The 20,046-nt window shown below is 35.9% G+C and overlaps 1 protein-coding gene across 1 annotated transcript in view; it reads right to left on the minus strand.

Moving 5' to 3' along the window:
- LOC145672118 (uncharacterized) overlaps positions 1-3,479 on the minus strand; it is a 51,692-nt gene extending 48,213 nt beyond the window's left edge. The window contains exons 1-2 of the mRNA XM_081741396.1: positions 3,451-3,479; positions 493-572 (exon numbers count right to left, since the gene is read on the minus strand). Coding sequence (XP_081597522.1) covers positions 493-572 — 80 coding nt within the window. The 5' untranslated portion in view covers positions 3,451-3,479. The remainder of the gene's footprint in view (positions 1-492; positions 573-3,450) is intronic.
- Positions 3,480-20,046: the final 16,567 nt, after the last annotated feature.

Consider the following 20,046-nt stretch of genomic DNA (forward strand, 5'->3'; position numbering starts at 1 on the left):
TCTCACCTGATTTCCATGTATTCAGAGAGCTGAAGAACAGTTTGAATACGTTCTAATTTCCATCACAACAAGATGTGCAATAGCTGGTGAATCATCGATCATCGACTGTATTCACCACCAACGACAAGAATTCTTGAGCCGAGCCATGACATTGGGAAAAGTGTTTATCAATGATGAAAGGTATTACCAAGTTTGGACATCTCTTTCCTTCTAGCGACTTCCACAGAGTTTGATTTGACCCATCCTTCTGAATAAATTAAGTAAACAGGGTGAAGCAGGGATATACGCAGGGTATTGGACATGGAGTCCGGACTCTCTCTCTCTAAAATCCTGACTTTCAGGATTTTAGGGGTGATTTTACAAACTTTTATTTAATTCATCCTCACATTAAATTTGGATCTTTCGAAAAGTTTTGGACCACTCCCGAAATAAATTCCTGCGTACGTGCCTTGAGTGAAGGGATTTAATAATTATGCATAGGTTAACACTTACCCAGGAAGTATTGCTCTATATATAGGATCTTCATCTCCCGCAGAGTCACTGACTATGGTATCTACATTTGATGTTGACATCTGTGAATAAAAAAGACCACAAAACATTACGAAAGCAAACTTAATTTGGTTCGAGGTGCTTGTTGATCCAAGTAGAATTATAAATTCTGCAAATAACTATTTACACCGGCAAAAACGAGTCAAATCGTTTGCAGGCAATTCCAATTCAGCAAATCGATCGACTCAACCTATTTCATGGTCCAAAATTCATTTTTTTGATTGTTTATTTAATTAATTTTACAGCTGCTCATAAATATATTCTTGCAAAGTTAAAACACGTAATTTTCATATACTTGAAATCAGAAGATTCTCACGTTTACTGAAAATTATTTATACAAAAGTCTTGTCCAGCAAAACAAAGTTTTTCAAACTGAACCTCAAATGTCTTTTCCCATTCTTGAAACTTAGTCAGATTAACTTTTTGCTTGGGGCTCAGCATTTCAAAATAAATCTGATAAGAATAATGGAAGATCTTTTGGTAATTGTTTAGGAATGGGGGGCCAAAATTAGTGAAAAACAGGATGATTTACAGGATAAATCAGTTGATAGTGTTGAGAAAGTATCGTACACATTTTTTTTTTTAAAGGCAGTAGGTAAAGGTAAGTGGAAGTGAATGCCCACTTTATGTCAAGTGCAGACGCCAACGAACCCCTGCAAGGCTTCTAACCCGTTTCTACTACTATTACTACTACTATTACTACCCGTATTCTTCTTCCTCCTCCTCCTCCTACTACTACTACTACTACCATTACTTATACTATAGATCCTAATTTAACGTATGAAACCATAAAACGACCGAATCGAAATATCGCAAAAAAGTAGGTGAAAAAGTTGCCTTCCCCCCCCCCCCCCAAAAAAAAAGCTAAACAATAGCCGAACTTTTAATCTCTTCTATCCTTCGCAGTAGCAAACTCTATTTTCAGGGTATATAGAGAACAGTGGTACAAAATTTCTACTTCCTAGAACGAGAAAATGCTTAACCTCCTTTATACCCTATTAGATGCTGAATTTCACAAAATCCCGTCTTCTCTGTAGTCTAGAATTTAGGAGAACATTTGTATAAAAATCCAATTTCCTACGCCCAACGGTTTCGAAAATCTGGCAAAGGTTAAAAAAAAAAATCGCCTATTCCCTTAGATTTTGTATTTCGCAAGACCCTTCCGTCTAGGGTTCAAGGAGAAGATTTACAGAAAATTTCATATTCCTATCCCTTATAGTTCCCGAGATCTAGTGAACAACGAGAAATTATGTCAAGTACCCTCTTATTCTCTCTTAAGATTCGCATCGTGCAAATCTCCATCATATCTATAGTCTCTGATTCAAGAATAGTGATGGTTGATTGGTTGGGAGTTAACATTCTGTTCAGCACAGAGGTTATATGAGATCCAGGGCCAGCTCTAAAATATGTGCAACACGTGCATTTGCATGGGGCGCCAAGTTTTGAGGGGCGGCAAAATCTGTCATAACTATATTTAAAATAAATATTTCTTGTTGGAAACAGATTTCATGATGATGGTAGTTAAATTTACTAAGCTGACTTTCTATTTGAATACTACATTTATAAATCATGTTTAGGTCGCATTAGTTTAAGGGCATATAGACAGTGCTAAAGCAAATGGTCAAACAAATCCCAGCATGAATTACTTGATTGTTGCCAAATACAAGAACTTAATTCTCAAGCAGTACCGAATACCTGTTCCATTTAGTTAGTTGTCATAGTTTTGATGTGAAAACTAGTCTTGTCTTTGTCACAAACGAGTTCCTTATCATTGAAGGTGAAAACAAGTTTTTTTTAAATTAACAACTGTAGAAAAATCAAGAAAAAAAGATAAAAAGCTAGTTGCACTGGGATTACAAACTGATATATTGAGATTGATGCATGATATTGAATTCTATGAAAATGATTACCATCTTTCCTCTGCAGGTGTGTTTGCTTTACCTCACTAATGTAATAGCTTACTATTTAAAGAAAAAAACAGATACACAGGTCAACGTGGGGTCTGAATCACATGAATTCCTATCGAGAATTAGATCGGAGAACCGAAGGCGCGTATATGCTAACAATATAGCAATAGGGAATTCAAGAACTGATTGTTTCAGGGAATGATCCAGGCGAATTACCCGTATGTTAAGAAATTTTCCTCCCCTTCGAACCATATCTCCAATCATGCTAATGTGGACTACCAGTATTTTTGGAGTACTACTTTTTACGTCAGATATGTAGAAAGTACCCCGGGGATGAACCTGAAATCACCACTGAAAATCATTTGTACAACATTTAAAATGTCTATGCCTAACAGCTTCGGAAATCTGGAGATGAGTCAGTGAATTTACTCCAGTAAATATAATAACATTCTGGCCCCTTTGAGATGAAATGGATAACGTAGATTTCTAGCCGCGTATTCACGTCTTTAATTCTGTGCTTCTAAGACGAATTCTAATAGTAGTAAGAATCCCATATTTATTCTTTATCTTTAATAAAACTTTAAGTCACAAATTAACAGTTGAAATTGTTGACACTTCATAATACGAAAAATATAAAACTCGTGTTTAATATATCAAATATAATTTTAAGCATAAACATGAAAAACTATTTATTACATAATGAATAACAAATTGAATTTGTACGTTCTAAACATATACTAGAGATAATGCAATATTTGTTTTGTGAGAAAAGTTTATAAATGCTTCAAATAGTATCGGATGTTATTGATGTAGTTTAGCATAGTTCACTTAATAATTTTGATAATTAGATCTTAATGTATTGAATTGTTATGAATCGGAAGAAAAATATATTGTACAGATTATATTGAATATTGTTGCAATCCATAGCAACACAACGAAATAAAATATTTTTCTCTTTATTAAGTAAATAACAGTAATAAAACCTTGGAATTACCTCTGAATTAGGGTTCTTTTTCAAGTTCAAGTCAGTGGTAACAGATTTACTTCAGAGATAGATCTTCGGAACTCGAAAAAAAATTCCTAAATATTCCTAGAGACTTAGTATCTTAGATATTCTGCTTTTCAAACATGAATGTTTAGTTTCCAATTATTTTCAAACTGCAACTATTTTCACAATTAATTTGAGGAAAAATAAAGAAGATAATGTATCAATATTTCACTCATTGCTCCGAAATTTCCCTCTTGAAAATATTCACATTTGTATGTATACAGAAATATAGCAATACGTATGTTCTATTAATCGTTGGAACATTTAAATTAAGAAGTGTATACTATATCTTAATAGTTTTTGATAAGTTTACATTTGAGATTTATACCATGATATTCTCTTTCGAATTTGTTATAGACATTTCATGACAATTTATATCTAATATTGAGAAATGTAATAAAAATGCTGCCTAAAGAGTGTATACTTGGGAAATAAAATCGTGCTTTACATATCAGATATACGTTTCAGGTATACCATTATATATACCAAAGTAAATGGATACTACATGAGTAATGACGGCAGCCATTTTGTGGGTAGGGGTCTTTGTATGTGTGAAAAATTTTGAAATCTTTTCATTCCTTCCAATTCAATTTTTTAAAATATTTTTAAAAAATTTTTCTCGATTTGTTCATAGAGAATTGGAACAAGTAGCTAAAAAAAAGTTAAAAACCCTATCAGTTTGCAAAAGTATTTTTGCACGGACTTGTATCTGCAACTTTACATAATTTTGTAGGTGTTGAAATTAATTTTTCCACATTGTTATACAGAGCTAGATTTGTATAGATTGAATATAACCCAGCATACACATGCATTTTAAATAATTTGTACCTTCAAAATCTTTTAAACTATTAGCAATTTTCTACTTTTTTCAGGTACTCTTTCACCAATAAATTTTGTTTCTTAAGCCAGTACAGTGTTATAACCTGGGTGGGCGAATAGGTTATCAATGTGATGTGAGAGGTTCTTTTGATGTCATGTGCCGTGTATCTTTTGGGGAAGTGCACATGTGTCGGTTAAGAATATCCATCGAAGCATTACTTACCTTCTGGAAGATTGTATTATAATCTCCGTGCAGGTTTACAACAGCCTAGATCGTCAAATTGGAAAAAATCATTTCACTCGCTTTTCTTGCTTTGCGTGATTCTCTAAGACATTTTGCATGCTTATCTTTTTGGCACATGAACAAATAATTGCATTCAGATTGATAATATGCGAGTAATTTGTTTCGGTCAATTAAAACACACACCAGTCTGCGCTAGGTAGTCACTACAAGAAATAATTGCATCTAGGCAGGGCAAAGCTGGCAGACCCACACAGGGGTACATCCGTAGAAACATGATGGGCAGTGCATATACGCATAAAATAATGCAGAAGCACTCATCTGGCTGTCTAGGTGGTCAGTGTAAGCAAGATGTTTATTTAATTGAGTTCAAGACAGGTAGAAGATGGTGTGTCCACGCGAAGTAGCACTCACGAAACGACAGTCGTCATGTATATAAACTATTCTTTTTATCATGTTCTGTCACTACTATAAACTTCTTCCCCTTCTGTAACAAATTTCAGGTAGCTCTAACTTTCACTTCAATTTTATTTCGGTATTTGCAGCATTTGCTAATTCATCCATTATTCACAATTTCACGATCTACCAAGGATGTTATAAATATCCTTACGATCCACTTGCGATCTACAACACCAGTGTTGCCAGACTTGGTACAATTGTACCAAATTCAGCCCTTTCTGTCATTCATCGGCCCGTTGGTACCACTTTCAGCCCCTTTTGTGAAAAAGTTGGTACAATTCTACCAAATTCAGCACTATTTAACAAGTACTTGCCACGTTTTCAAAAGTGTCAGTACGACTTTTCCTACATCTCACGTTACTCATACTGTGTGTTGAACTTTTTAAAATGCTGTTGAGCATTCGTTCTGTGATATTGCACCACATAACGATACAAACTTCGTACGGAAAATTCGAACTATACAAGTAAACAAATGACCAGCCAACAACCTCTGAGGAAAATAGGTTATATGGGACTCAGAAATAAGCTTTTTTACGCCAAAAATGGCTTGATTTTGAACTGTTAACCTACAACCCACATTGTAGATTTTAAACCTCTTTTTATGTGTAGGATAAGTGAGTTATAGTAAAATTTGAAATGTTGAATTTAATTCGCTGAAGGTTAATAAGAAATATACATGATTCTAAATTACAATAAAATCCATCCACAACTCATCTGATTTGTGAAAGTCATGAGCTATATTACCAGCAGAATTGAAATAAGTCGTCAGCGATGGCGCCGCAGCTAGCCGAGACGCTGGAACTGGATACACCATCGTTGGATTGTGGATTGGCTGTGTTTGTGTAGACTGCCATTGTCCCAATTTACTTTTCTCGGCAGGTGAAAGTTCTTACAAACACTTTTTATTTCTCCGTACACCCAAATGAATCATCATGATTGCATTGAGAGTTTTAAAGCTAATTAGATATCCTATTTGTTTCTTTTAATAAACAAAAACAATCTCTGTGGCTTGAAGAACCGAACAGTTTAAAATTTGTATTAGAAAACTTTCATTCTTACAATGAAATGTGAAAATTAAAATAATTAAAAAGTCGCAAACGAGGCCGTTACGGGAACGACATTATGAGAAACAAGTGTTTGTTGCGTAATAGAACACCCTCTATCTAGAGAAATCAATTAATACGATAATATATAATGAAAAATAGGCTTTTTTTTTTAAAAAAAAATTACACTTTATTTTTAAAGAATAAGTAGTTTTAGAATTAATTTAACGGCTAATCAAAAGCCAAAAATGGCAAAAGAGTTTCGTAAAATAAGCTATATTTAAGGATATAAGCATTTCGTAGATTTGTATGGCTAAATGCCTCTCCAAATAGGCTAGATTTAGCCAAAAATAGGTTAAATTGGAATCACTGCAAATGACGCTAGATGCGCGCATCTACGCCGCCCATAAAGGAGATGAGAAAGAAGCTGTGTGGTGTAAATTGGAGTGCAATTATTGGAACAAGGTGCAACAATTTATATTTTAATATTATAACGCACTGTTCACATACGAACTCAGAGATAATTGATTTGTTCCTCGTTATATATATGTATATATATATATATATATATATATATATATATATATATATATAATATATATATATATATATATATATATATTTCATATATAGCTATAATATCGTTTTCGTTTATTGGTTACTTTGAAATAGAGGCGCGTTTAGTTTCCTTACAATACATACCAAAGATGATAACTGTTTTCCCTTCTAATTTGCGGCGACTGTTATACTTCCTACGTGTGAGAAAAATGCCATCTACTTCCACGGTTGTTTCGGCGTCCTCCTACTTGGATTTTTTTAAGAGCCTTTCTTGATTTGGAGTCTTGCATAGGGTTGCCATGTTTCAAAAACGCAAATTCGGCATGTTCCACCGATGTCCGTTTTGAGAGGTTTCACTGTATTACTTAGTTTAATACTAATAAATGCTCAAATGTGTAAACTTCCTCTATTGAACTTACTACTGCGAAGAGCTGATATTATTATTATTATTATTATTATTATTATTATTATTATTATTATTATTATTATTATTATTATTATTATTATTATTATTATTATTATTATTATTATTATTATTAGTAGCAGTAGTAGTAGTAGTAGTAGTAGTAGTATTGCAATAGTTGCACAACAAAACATACTGTTTTCTTTGAGTTTGTTTAAAAATATACCGGTATATCACTATTCTGAGAGCACCCCCTTTTATTTTGAACACCCCCGAAGTAAAAATTTCTGGTGTACTTACTGCACAACACTACGGATTGAGCACGATATATTCAATATAATCTAAGTATCACCACCGATGAACATTTTACAACCCCTCCTTAAAATTATCCCTAATAGCATGTTGGTTTGCAACAAGTCTTTCACTATATTTGATTTTAACTTACTAGACTTTCCTTGCACTGTACACCTGCTGCAGGCTTTTTGAAAGATTTACCCGCAAATGTCGTAATTTGATTTTTACTTGCTGTATTTTATTTCCCTCGGAGGCTTGCTGCAACTTTGTAGCAAGTGTGTCAGTTCTAATTTCTACCAACAGGTGGCACAAAAGTAATCTTAGAAATCTCCCCACCAGGTCGCAATTTGTAGTAGGTGCGAAGTGTGTGAAAGGAAGTGTGTTACAGCAAAATAATTTTTAGATTATTTTGTCACATTTACAACGAGATACTTTGTATAAATTGATAATTACTTGTATTTTTGGGCAGAAAGTGCTTCTACATAAGCACTATACCAGTTATAATGTTAATTTAAAAATAACAGAAGAAGAATGTTTTTAATATATGTAAGAAATAGACATTATTATATAGTTGGTTGCTATGTTGTTGTTGATGGATACCTAACTAACATGTACGATTGTAATACAGTCTATGTGCATATTCGTTCAACGAGAATCAACGAATAAAATTGTTTAAAACGTATCATCGTTTTGTAATTCCAATATAAAAGGTGAGAATACTCGTAAATATAATCACGGAAGATATTTTAATGTGTAAACAATTACTACCACTCAAGATTTACTGATATTATTAGCCGAACCAGGTTGATGACTACCTTTGGTGAGTCGTTATAAAAATTTTGGTTTGCCGAAACCCGGGACCCTTGTAAATTCATATCCCGAAGTAAAGTAAGGGTGAATTTACTTCTGTAATAAGGTTAATGATTACGAACTTGACAAGACTTAGAAGTGGTAGAATAATCACACGAAAAATGAACGGTGAGGCCATGGAGAAGGAAACCAGTGATTGTGATAACGGTGAACAAAGTGCAGCACCAGGAATGACATTAGAAGACCGAATTTTGCTAGCCTTACAGCGGCAAGAACAATGTCGAAAAGATGATTCGGAAGCCATGAAGCGATTAGAACAAAATTTGGTTCAGATGTCCACAGAATTCAACAGACAATATGAGGAATTAAAGCAGACGATGGAACAGAAGTCCGAGGAATTCAACAGACGATTGGAGCAGAAGTCAGAAGAGACGAAACAATTTATTATACAGGTGATGAATGACATCACCGCGCAGTTTGATGAAAAGTTAAAAGGAATATCTGAGGATTGCCAGGATAATCAAAACCATCTAATCCAAGAAGTCAGTGGTGTAAAAAGGGATTTGGAAGTAATAGAATCTTCTGTACAGCAACAAAAGATTCAGATCACGGATAACTCCAACCAGATACGCGCGAATACTCAGTTGATAGCTACCTTACAAGAGAAAATCAGGACACTACAGATCAAGGACAACACATACCACAACAACATGGTTAATGATCGTGTAGAATTCCCTTGTTCACAAGAGATGACTTCGCCTTCACCCGTATCTGATGAGGACATTATTTTGGAAGAAATTCATCCGAGGAGTACCGATGTGCAGAAAAGAGATGGTGCAACTACACATCACGCCATAGGTAGGAATTGTCACTCAACAAGAACACGGAATGATAAAAGGAAGGTAAAGTTAAGTGTAAAGATGAGTGAAATACGTGCTATGAGTAAGTTCAGTGGTAAATGTAATGAGAATGCTACTTCTTTCCTAGAAAAATTCCAGGATGAGTGCAATATAATGTGTATAGATAAATCACAATATATGAAACTAATCCCTCATTTATTACTCCCACCATGTTCTTTATGGTTTAAAGCAGTGCGAGATCACGTCAGTACGTATGACGAGTTCAAGGCAGCGCTAATCGCAAATTACGAAAATGACTTTTTGCTTGCAAATAGAGATGCCACAATTAGAAATCAACAGTTCAATCCTCGTTTGCACAAATCTGTTGTCGAGTTTGTTGTAAATACATACAACGAATTAAAAGTCGTAAATCCATTGCAATCAGAATCTAGAATCATAGCATCAATTCGAAATTTGCTACCGTTTAAGTTACAACAGATCCTGTTTTCTACCCAGTGTATGAGTTTTAACCATTTATTAATGCTTGTTCAATGCTATGAAACTCAATACCATGCTCTGAATCAACAACCTGGAGTAGGTAAAAGTAAAAATAATTCAGATCATTTTGTACCTGTTCGGAATCTAAATATCCGTAGTGTGAACGATACGGAACACAACCTAAACCGAGTAAATTCAAGCCATCAGAATGAGCAAAATAGGCAAAGCTATGTAGGGAATCTGCCTAACCTAATTAGTCGTGGCAATCCTTATGTAAGACCATATACCCAAAATAGGTTTAAAAATAGACGAAATACATGGCGAAATTCCAGGAATACAGTAAATTATGAGGATAGACGTAATCGGGGGTCAAGAGATGGCACTTTGCATCAAAATCCAGATGTTGATGCAATTCCTGTACAGAACAGTAATACGGGACATAATCATGATTGTGCTGTACAATGTACTTTATTGGAACCATACACGAGTATGAATTTAAACTAATTGCAGCTGATGTGGTAGGGGTTAAACCCATATCAGCTATAGATTCTCATGAACATTTATCTTCAAATTTATGCGATAACGTCAAACTCACGCCAGCTATTGATTCTCATGAACATTTATCTTCAAATTTATGCGATAACGTCAAACTCACGTCAGCTATTGATTCTTATGAACATTTATCTTCCAACTTACATGTTCATGTTAATGACGAAAACGACCTTTTACATGACGTATCTGTAAATAATTATTCGAAAATAGCAGTTAATAGATGTCAGTACCAATTTATGCCTGTAGTAAATCGTTGTTGGTCCAAAGACGATACTGTCAATGATGGTTTTGATGTTGAAGAAAATTTTGTATTTTTAAAATCATACAGTACAGCTAAAATAACTGTCAAAATCAATGGGTTAAGCACTGAAGCTTTACTTGACACAGGAGCAAACGCCTCTTTATTATCGTATTCGCTATGGAAAACAATTACTAGTAATTATTTGAATCCTAAGTTACAAAAGGCTGAGAATCTTATTATAGTTGATTTTACCGGTAAACATAAAAAGAGAGTAGCTGGAATTACTCGTGTGACAATAGCTATTCAAGGTTTTGAAATATCAATCCCTATTCTAGTAATAAAGGAACTGAATGGAAAATATATATATAAGGGTGTCTTCTGTTTGTGTAGAAATAGATTTATTTTCTTCCTTTTGTTCGCTCGAACGTAGGTTGCGTTTAATTCTTGATTTTTATTCAATTTAATTTTCTTTGATTTTCATTAACCAACGATAATTTTCCAATGATTTTAATTCTTTCTTATTAATGTGAAGGATTATAATTTAATTCATGATTGATTAAACACAAAAATTGTTTACATTATATTAATTTGTGTTGAAACTTTATTGTCAAAAATAAGTATTAATGGAATAAAAGATTTAGTATAAATGTATTCATGTAAAGAAAACTAAATAATGTTATATATACATACGAGGGTCGATCAAAATGTATAGAATATAATTAATGGAATATCGTTCTTATAAACGGACCAGTGGTTCTTAAATATAAAAACCAAGCTCCCTTGTAACTTTTATATTCAGTCCCATCGTCGGGCGACATTTTTATACAACGAGATACTTTGTATAAATTGATGATTACTTGTATTTTTGGGCAGAAAGTGCTTCTACATAAGCACTATACCAGATATAATGTTAATTTAAAAATAACAGAAGAAGAATGTTTTTAATATATGTAAGAAATAGACATTATTATATAGTTGGTTGCTATGTTGTTGTTGATGGATACCTAACTAACATGTACGATTGTAATACAGTCTATGTGCATATTCGTTCAACGAGAATCAACGAATAAAATTGTTTAAAACGTATCATCGTTTTGTAATTCCAATATAAAAGGTGAGAATACTCGTAAATATAATCACGGAAGATATTTTAATGTGTAAACAATTACTACCACTCAAGATTTACTGATATTATTAGCCGAACCAGGTTGATGACTACCTTTGGTGAGTCGTTATACATTTTGCTGTTGCAGAATTTTAGGCCATATTGTCATTTTCTTTGATATCAATTGGATTCTTGTTTCTTGCTGGTATGAGTGTAAGTTTGCATGCAGTACCTTCTGCAAGCGTTTCACTTCCATAAGTCTTGGGTAAGTCAGCAGGCAGTGGTGAGGTGTGCATTAACCTTCTATACCTGACTTAGACTTTCCATTGTAAAAGAAAAATGCATGTTTTACTATTTCTTTTACAAGTACATCACTTGGTCTCGCCAAGTGGTATATTTGTATTATAGTAAAATAATGCACTTTTCTTCTGCAATGGAAGTGCAAGCTGTACTCGCTAATGCATGCCTCAATGTGATATCACTAGCAGAAGACTTGCAGAGGAAGCAAAGTTCTTGCTGCAGGCTTGCTATGCTAATTTCCCCACACTTGCACCAGACTTGCAGTGCAAGTATATACCTGCAGAAGACTTACTATACTCGATGAAAACCTGCTGTAGACTTGCAATGCAAGTATATACTTGCAGAAGACTTACTATGAACTTGCTGTTGACTTGTTAGGGAATTGCAGTGCAAATGGTATGCTTGCAGAGACTTGCTTTCAACCTACACAAACTTGCTGCCAACTTGTTGTGCACTTGCAGTGCACGTGATATTCTTGCAGATACTTGCGTCAAACTTGCACTAACTTTCTGCCGACTTTCTGTGCACTTGCAGTAGGCTTGTTGTGCAAGTAAACCCCTTTCAGAAACTTGCTTTGCAAACTTACCATATACTTGCACTGCAGGCGTGCTGCAAGTTCGAAGAGCGTCAACTAGGAAGTTTGCATTAAACTTGCAGACTTGCATCACAAGTCTGCTGCATATATGACTTGGATTGCATATATGCTGCAAGTTTGTTGCAAGTCATTTTTGCTATCTGGGATGTGTTCAAGGGTTTTATTCTCGACTCGTGTGTGACGTCAGATAGAAGCGACGGATAATAATTCCACGTGTGGCCGAAGTCACCATGGAATATTCCAAAACACCAAATCAGTTAGTCCTCCAAAGACCTCAGGAAATCCAGTACACATGTCCTCATGACCACTAGGACATGACCAAGCATTCTCCTGCCTGGGACAGAAAACTTACTAAAAACACAAGCTTGAAAGGAATTCCAAGCTCAAAGTTCTCCTGGACATAGATTTAAAACATCCTTCAAAATTAGTATAGGTGACATTACCAAAAGATACCATGAAACATGACTTGTGAAACACACGAGCAAAGAATAGACCATTGACCACATACGTAAACTAAATTAAAGCAAGAAAGCTGAATTGCGCGGAACTGAATAACAAAGATACAATTAAGTAAGCAAAGGTGAAGAAGAGGAATGTTGCTGGCCAATGTTTATTACCATATACTTACAAATCATTAATTCTTTCAATATTCATTTAACAGCAATAGTTGATAAATCTTGGCTAACAATAATTTCCTGTAGAAACGACAGAGATAGATGAACTTCCACGCAGACGATGAACTCAGTATATTGTAGAATTAAAGTATGAATGACTTTCCTGTGTGTATTTGGACTTCAAAATAAAGACAAAAATATCCTTGTCCCTTGATCCTTGGATGGTGATATGTAACACAATCGGGCCCGCGCTAGTTCCGGCTAATCTACGCTCCAGTGCCGTTTTAACAGCATATTCGGTTGTAGAGCAAACAAGTGTGTTGTGGTCGTTATGACTAAATTTTGCTTCTAATACATTCCATTTGCTCCTAATTAATACGTGAAGTCCATGGAGGTACCTGGCCAAGTGGTTGTGGTACCGTTAAGATAGTTCTGCTACTCTCGGTTGTCAAGTACACACAACAACATATTGCAATACAGGTACCTCCATGGACTTCACAAGGTAGGGTATGGCCTCTTCCTAACAAGTAAATGAATAGTTTGTTTTAAGTTTCCAGGCATAAGCAAATATTTTTTGAATTTAATGCTGCAGTAGTTGCTTTAATTTTTTACGTTTACAACTTCTGTTGTAAAAATAGATATTATGTCCAGAGAGTATTCTGCACACCCCCAAATTTCCTCACACACACCCCTGGGCGTAAAAATATTGTTTTCTTTGAGTTTGTGTAAGAAAATTTATATCATTATTCTGGGTGCACAGCCCCTTTTATGTTGAACACCCCACTAAGTAAAAGATCCTGGCGTTTTTTACTGATTATGGCATGGGATACTACCGTAAATTCCGAGATGGTATCAAGTCCGAGCCTCAGTGTGACTTCTTTGCATATCCTTTCTCTTATTATAGCTACAATAAATATACAAAACCAGAGGACAAACTTTTCCCTCTCCTGCGAAAAATCCCGTGGATGCATTTTTTTTCTTTTAATCAAGTCAAGAAAACCGAATTTATACTAGAGCGTACTGAATACTTGGCTGCTTATGAAGGTTTGTCTTCTAACTAGAATAATCCAATGGAAAATATGTCATCATTTTCCATCAGCTCCTTAAGGTTTGTAATCGTCTTATCATTATTTCATTTTGTCTGCAGTCGATAATGATTCCAAGCTGATTATATGTTTCATCAGTAGCTACCTACGATTTTCTCACTAGCGTACATCAGGTTTTCCTGACTTGACTTATTTTCAAATAGATACAGTTGTTAAGAAATCTTTGAACCAATGAATTCATATCAATGTGCATTTCATTATGTCCTACAAATATAAATTTTTCGTAAGAAATGATACGCATGTGTTATGTTTTATTCAGTCATATTAATACACAGTGCAAGTAGGACCTATTATTTTAACCTTAAATTGCAAAATAACTTGCGAAAGTCAATTCGTGTAAGGCCAAATTGACAAAGAAACTACGATATTTATAATTATTATGACATTTAAGACGTCATTCTTTTATATTTTCCATTCGATCCCAGCTCGCGCCAAGTGAACTTTATAATGGACAAACACCATGTGTGAGATTTTTCTCAGTGTTCTCCCGTTACCTCCCACTTTTTCATTTCACCATTTCATTCATTTCTCACCATCACCGTCTCCTTTAGCCTAGCCGGCATACTCGTGGGACGTAAAATTTAAAGATTTCATTTCATTTCTTATATTTTCCACAATATAAGGATTGTTGGAAGCTTTTGCTAAATTTTTAAAACACGTCTTACAGTATAATTGTTATTGTATGCATGGCCGCCCGCAGAGTGGAGCAAGAGGGTCAGTTACATCTCTTATATTTTCGAAAAGTGTTCAATTCTTCGAAGTTCATGTCAAAACTTGTTAGTGTTTGGTAATGTGAGGACTGTAAATGCAAGTTTAGGTTTTATTTTAAACAACTTTTCAAAATTTCAGGGGGTAACTAAAACAAGTAGCATTATAACTATGTCCTTTTCAGGTATAATACACTAATATTGCTAGTTGTAGATTTACATAAATGTAATTTTGTACTGAAATGTACCTTATATATGTTTAGTCTATTAACTTTAATGCACTATTTAAGCGCATATTTTGATTACCATCCATTCTGACTGCAAAATCTCTATTAAACTTTTGAAATGAAATGAAAATGATATTTTTGTTTATTTGACGTCCTAGGTTTTGTTCTTAGAAGATGGATGGTTAATGAAAGGGAGTGATTAGGAAATTAAATTGTACACTACAGGCGCACGCGCTAACCACTAGACCAACAGGAGAGCTATATGGACAACCAGGGCGAGAGTGAACACTTTTTGCAAATCAAAGAATTGCGGTGTAATGGTGACAGCGAAAGACGCAGTATTTCTTTGATATGAAAGCCTGTTATCTCTAAAAACATATACAGTCTAATTACGACAAAGCAAGCAAAGGATACAGAGGAATAACATAGTTTTGGCGAAGGAAAAATGTTCTACTCTTGCCCCATGTGGTGGGGTAAGAGTAAACAACGGTTGGAGCAACACTGTACAGTCGAATGAAAACATAGAAGCGTAGACATAAACGCCAAGAAACACGTTGAATCATAGATGTGTATGTACTGGTTAAATGGAACTACAGGAAGTTATAAAATACCAAACATATTAGTGTCAAATGGAAGTGCCAACAAAAGTTACAGTAATATATCATACATGTTATAATGACAAAATATGAAAATAGGAGGAATCAGCTCAACATTCGTCACAAAACTGTTACGTGCCCTGCTACATACGTACACAGACTTCCTTTGATGAAAATTTGAATATTGTTCGTGAAACTACTCATTGCATATGATACAGGAAATCTATATTTCAACGTTTGGGGTATCTGAAAAATAGTTCCCCACAGAATGGTACAGATCCATGGTACAGATCCATGTCGTCTGGTACAGATATATTTGACTGATGAGTGATGCTTTGTGATTGGTTGGATGACTTTGATGGGAATTACTTGTTTGCTGTTCCTAGCTTCTTTTGTGTTCCAGCGCAACATTGCCTGTCGACATTCCCATGCGGTATGGCATGTGCTCAGGCTGTGAAATTCTAAACGATAATGCAAACGTTTTGTTAGTAGTCTATGGCCGCCAATTTCTCTTACTTCTGCAAATGCCTTTTACTCAATGTTACATCTTGGCTCCTATATTTTCTTTAAACAACTATACCACAAAGGACAAGAGTGAAGTTCACGCTTGCCCCGTACACTCTTGCCCCGCCTCAGGCATCTTCCAATCATTGCCCACCATCCCCCGTCTAAGCACTTTTTCCAAGCAAAATGTTCCCAATAGGGCCTCGCCCCACCTAAGACCAGCCCTGGGTGAAATAACGGATATCACCTACAAAAACCAAAATATACTGAAGCAAAAGTTAATAGCGACTTAATTTCTTTTATGGGAGGGAGGAACTTTTATTGCAGTGATTGTAGTGTCTAAGGAATGCCTGGATTATGCGCATACCCACCGCGTGTGCTACCTACGGACGCACCCGTCACGAGCCCACCCGTTTCGCCCTTTCTTAAACCAGAATAAATACAAATCTTGCTTGTTACAAACTAAACAGGTACCTTCGTGCTTTTGTTGTTTACAATTTTATGATATATATTTGCACGCATATTGTAGATATGTATGGAATTGGTGAGTGGCATACTAGTAAAGATGCATAACAGTCTGTTTTAGGGCGTCTGCGACAAATATCATTGAATAAATCTGCATGTATAGGCAAAACAGTTAGGTCCTCCTAAAGCTATTCAGAACCGACGAATGCAACGCCACCCAGGTGCTATATCATTATATGGGGCATAAATTTGTAACACTTACGGAGAAAATATATTACTTGATTTTACAAGTCAAAATATATCTAAATATTACCTCTCACATATAGAATAAAGTGGAAATACGTAATGCAAAGTGAGCTCTCCCCGTTACTTAAACCTCTGCCCTATCTGAGCGCCGAAATGACAACTTGTACCGATCGATAAACGAAATATTTAAACTAATAAAGCAGATATAAAACATCTCAAGCAATTTGTGTTGATCTTTTACTTGTGGAACACAACTAAATTTTGAGGGGTCCAGCCCCTGTGCGCTTTCCCCTAGCTTCGGGTCTACCTCACCAATGTTGTAATGTATTGTAGTTTAAGTAATATAAAACTATTATTTTCGATATACAAATGAACAACTGCTCCCTCCACTCGCCCTTCCAAGAAATTAAAGCTGGAGTCGTTCGTCACTGCTGGAGACAATCGAATCATCTACGAGGTGCATTCAAGTTATAACACATAACTTTTTCCCTCAGGACTGGTAACAGATAGAAACGCGCTCTTGTTTTAAAATTCGCGAGCATTCGTCAATGCATGCTAGAGATGACAACACCGTACGGCACATAGAGCTCTAGCTGCAACGGTTAGAGTAACGACTTCTTGATACTTACGATACTCATGATATGGCTATGTTTTCATTACAAGAACAGCGTGTAATAATTTGTTTTCTCCATTTGTGTGCTGTGACACCGCTTGAAATTCATTGCTAGTTGAGGAAGAGATATGATGGTGTCATGGATGTATCTAATGTGCGTTCGTGGGTGTAACAATCCAAAGAAGACAGAACGTCGTGGGACAACCCTCGCACAAGCCGGTCTGACGACATGATCGAACGTGTGGAGAAAGTTATTTAGGAGGATTGTCTAATGAGTGTGGAATACATAGCCTCTAAAGTTGACATTTCCATGGGATCTGCGCACACGATTCTGCATAAAAACCTGAAAATACGAAGTGTCCTGCAGATGGGTGCCATGAACGCTGACGGATGACCACAAGATTGCGTGTGGCATGTTGACAGGCAATGAGACTTTCTTTTCATCGATTGTGACAATGGATGAGATATAAATGCCGTTTTTCAATCTTGAACGCCAGTCTGCTTAATAGAAGCATACAGATTCACCGCCACCCAAAAAAATTTCGGGTAATCGCTAGTGCCGAAAAAAAAATGGTGGTCATGTTCTGAGATAGCGATGGAGTAATCTTTAATCCTTCCGTTTCACAGGACACTACAGTAACAGGTGCATCCTACGAAGATGTTTTCAAGAAGAAGCTCTTTCTAGTATTGCGTGAAAAATGGCCGGAAAAGACTGCACTTCTGTTCTTCCATCAAGACAACTCACCAGAGCATCGGACGAACTTGCCGCAGCTGTTTCTTCGTGACAACTTCGAAGTGATTTCTCATGCTCCCTACTCACCTGACCTAGCTCCTAGCGAGTTTTGACTCTTTCCAATTATGAAAGACACTCTCCGAGATCGCACATTCACTAGCCGTGCCGCAATTGTATCAGCGATTTTCAGATGGTCAAAACATACTCATAAAGAAGCGTTCACTGCGGCCAATGAAATCATGGCGCCTACATTGCAAAAAATGTGTACGGCTGCAGGGAGATTACGTCAAGAAGTGACACAAGTTTCATAGTTTTCGTGTGATTAGTTAGTGAGAAAAACATAGGAGGTGTTATAACTTGAATGCACCTCCTAATACAAATATGGCGCGGGATTATGAGGTATCCTTATTATGTGGATTATAGTACTTTTTAGTGCAATTCCATAATATGGGAAAATACAATGTGGTCCAAAAGTGTGGAAACACCCTAATAAGTGGTAAATGCTGGAACATATAACCAAAGTAATAATGTTGGTGAGGAATAGGGATGGGAAAAATGTTTGAGGACACATCGCAATGACGTTCGCTATCTTGAATTTTTACGTAAAAGTTTTAAATGGAAACCATAGAATCCCACATTTCATTTTATTAGTAAATTTTAGTAGGATATTGCAGACGATTTTAACCACCGTCGTCCGGAAGGAACTAACATCAGCAATGGTACTGTATTTAAAGTGATGAAGAAGTGCCAAGAAACTTGCTCTGTGGCAGATTGATCCAAGACTGGTAGACCACGCTCAGTGACAGACGAGGCAACAACTGCGACAGTGTTGGCATCATTCAATAGAACTCCCAAGAGAATCACGCGTAGTGTAGCCTTTGTAAGTGTTGTTAGTCGCACATCACTCATGCGCATTATGCCAGCGAAAAAGTGACACCCTTATAAGCTGCAACGTCACTAACACTTTCCAGATGACGTTCCAGAACAATCCTGGAATTTGCTTCATGAGCCAAAGAGCAGCTAAAACAAAACTTCACATACCTCTAACGTATCGTTCATTGATTAGGCAAATTTTAACCAAACAGACGCGTGGTACTGGTCGGATAGTAATACGCATTTTTTCGGTGCTTCCGCAGGTGTTCCTGACAAGGGGATAATGTGGTGTGGCGTTGGGAGGACTTGCACGGGACTCTAACGGGCTATGATTATTGTGGCATGTTAGAAGACGACATTGATGCCATCACCGCTGTCGGAGAATGGGCCATTTCCTATGTTTTTCCAGTACGATGGATCCCCACCCTATTGCGGTACCTGGTTGATGAATACCTTGATCAGAAGTTTACTAATGCGTAGATTAATCGGCCAGGTGCTGTGGAATAGGCCCCTCGTTTCCCTGATTGACGCTACTGGATCTGGAGGAAGTCTGTTGCTTATGTAGTGAAAATTAGGGATGTTCAGCGTCTCAAGGAACGAATTGTGGACACATGTTCCAACATTACAGTCTACACATTGCACAAGACTGCGAACTCATAATGCATCTGTATCGACCGGAATGGGGAAAATATTGAATATGTTCTGTAACAGTGTGTGGTCCTTACCGTGTGACTAACCTCTTTCGTTGGGGACACAAGAAAGAAACAATCATAACTTCGTAATCGTTAGCGCTAGTGCAAAAATAACAGTGCCATTTAATCTCTAAAAAACGTTTCTACTAAAAAGACGTATCACATGCTATGGTTTCTATTTAAGACGATTGCCTAAAATTCAAAATTGCAAACGTTATTATAATGCCCTAAAAATTCCCCCCCCCATTCCTATTCCACATTGATATTGTTACTAATTTTAGGGTTATATTTTGTAACGTTAACACTTATTAGGGCATTTCCATACTTGTGAGCCACCATGTGTATTGTGATCAAAAGTATGTGGGCTTTGAAATTCTGAAATTGCATTCGTAGTTGTTTCCTTCATCTC

This window comes from Thermobia domestica, chromosome 15 (assembly GCF_964235325.1).
Source record: "Thermobia domestica chromosome 15, izTheDome1.hap1.1, whole genome shotgun sequence".
NCBI lineage: Eukaryota > Metazoa > Arthropoda > Insecta > Zygentoma > Lepismatidae > Thermobia > Thermobia domestica.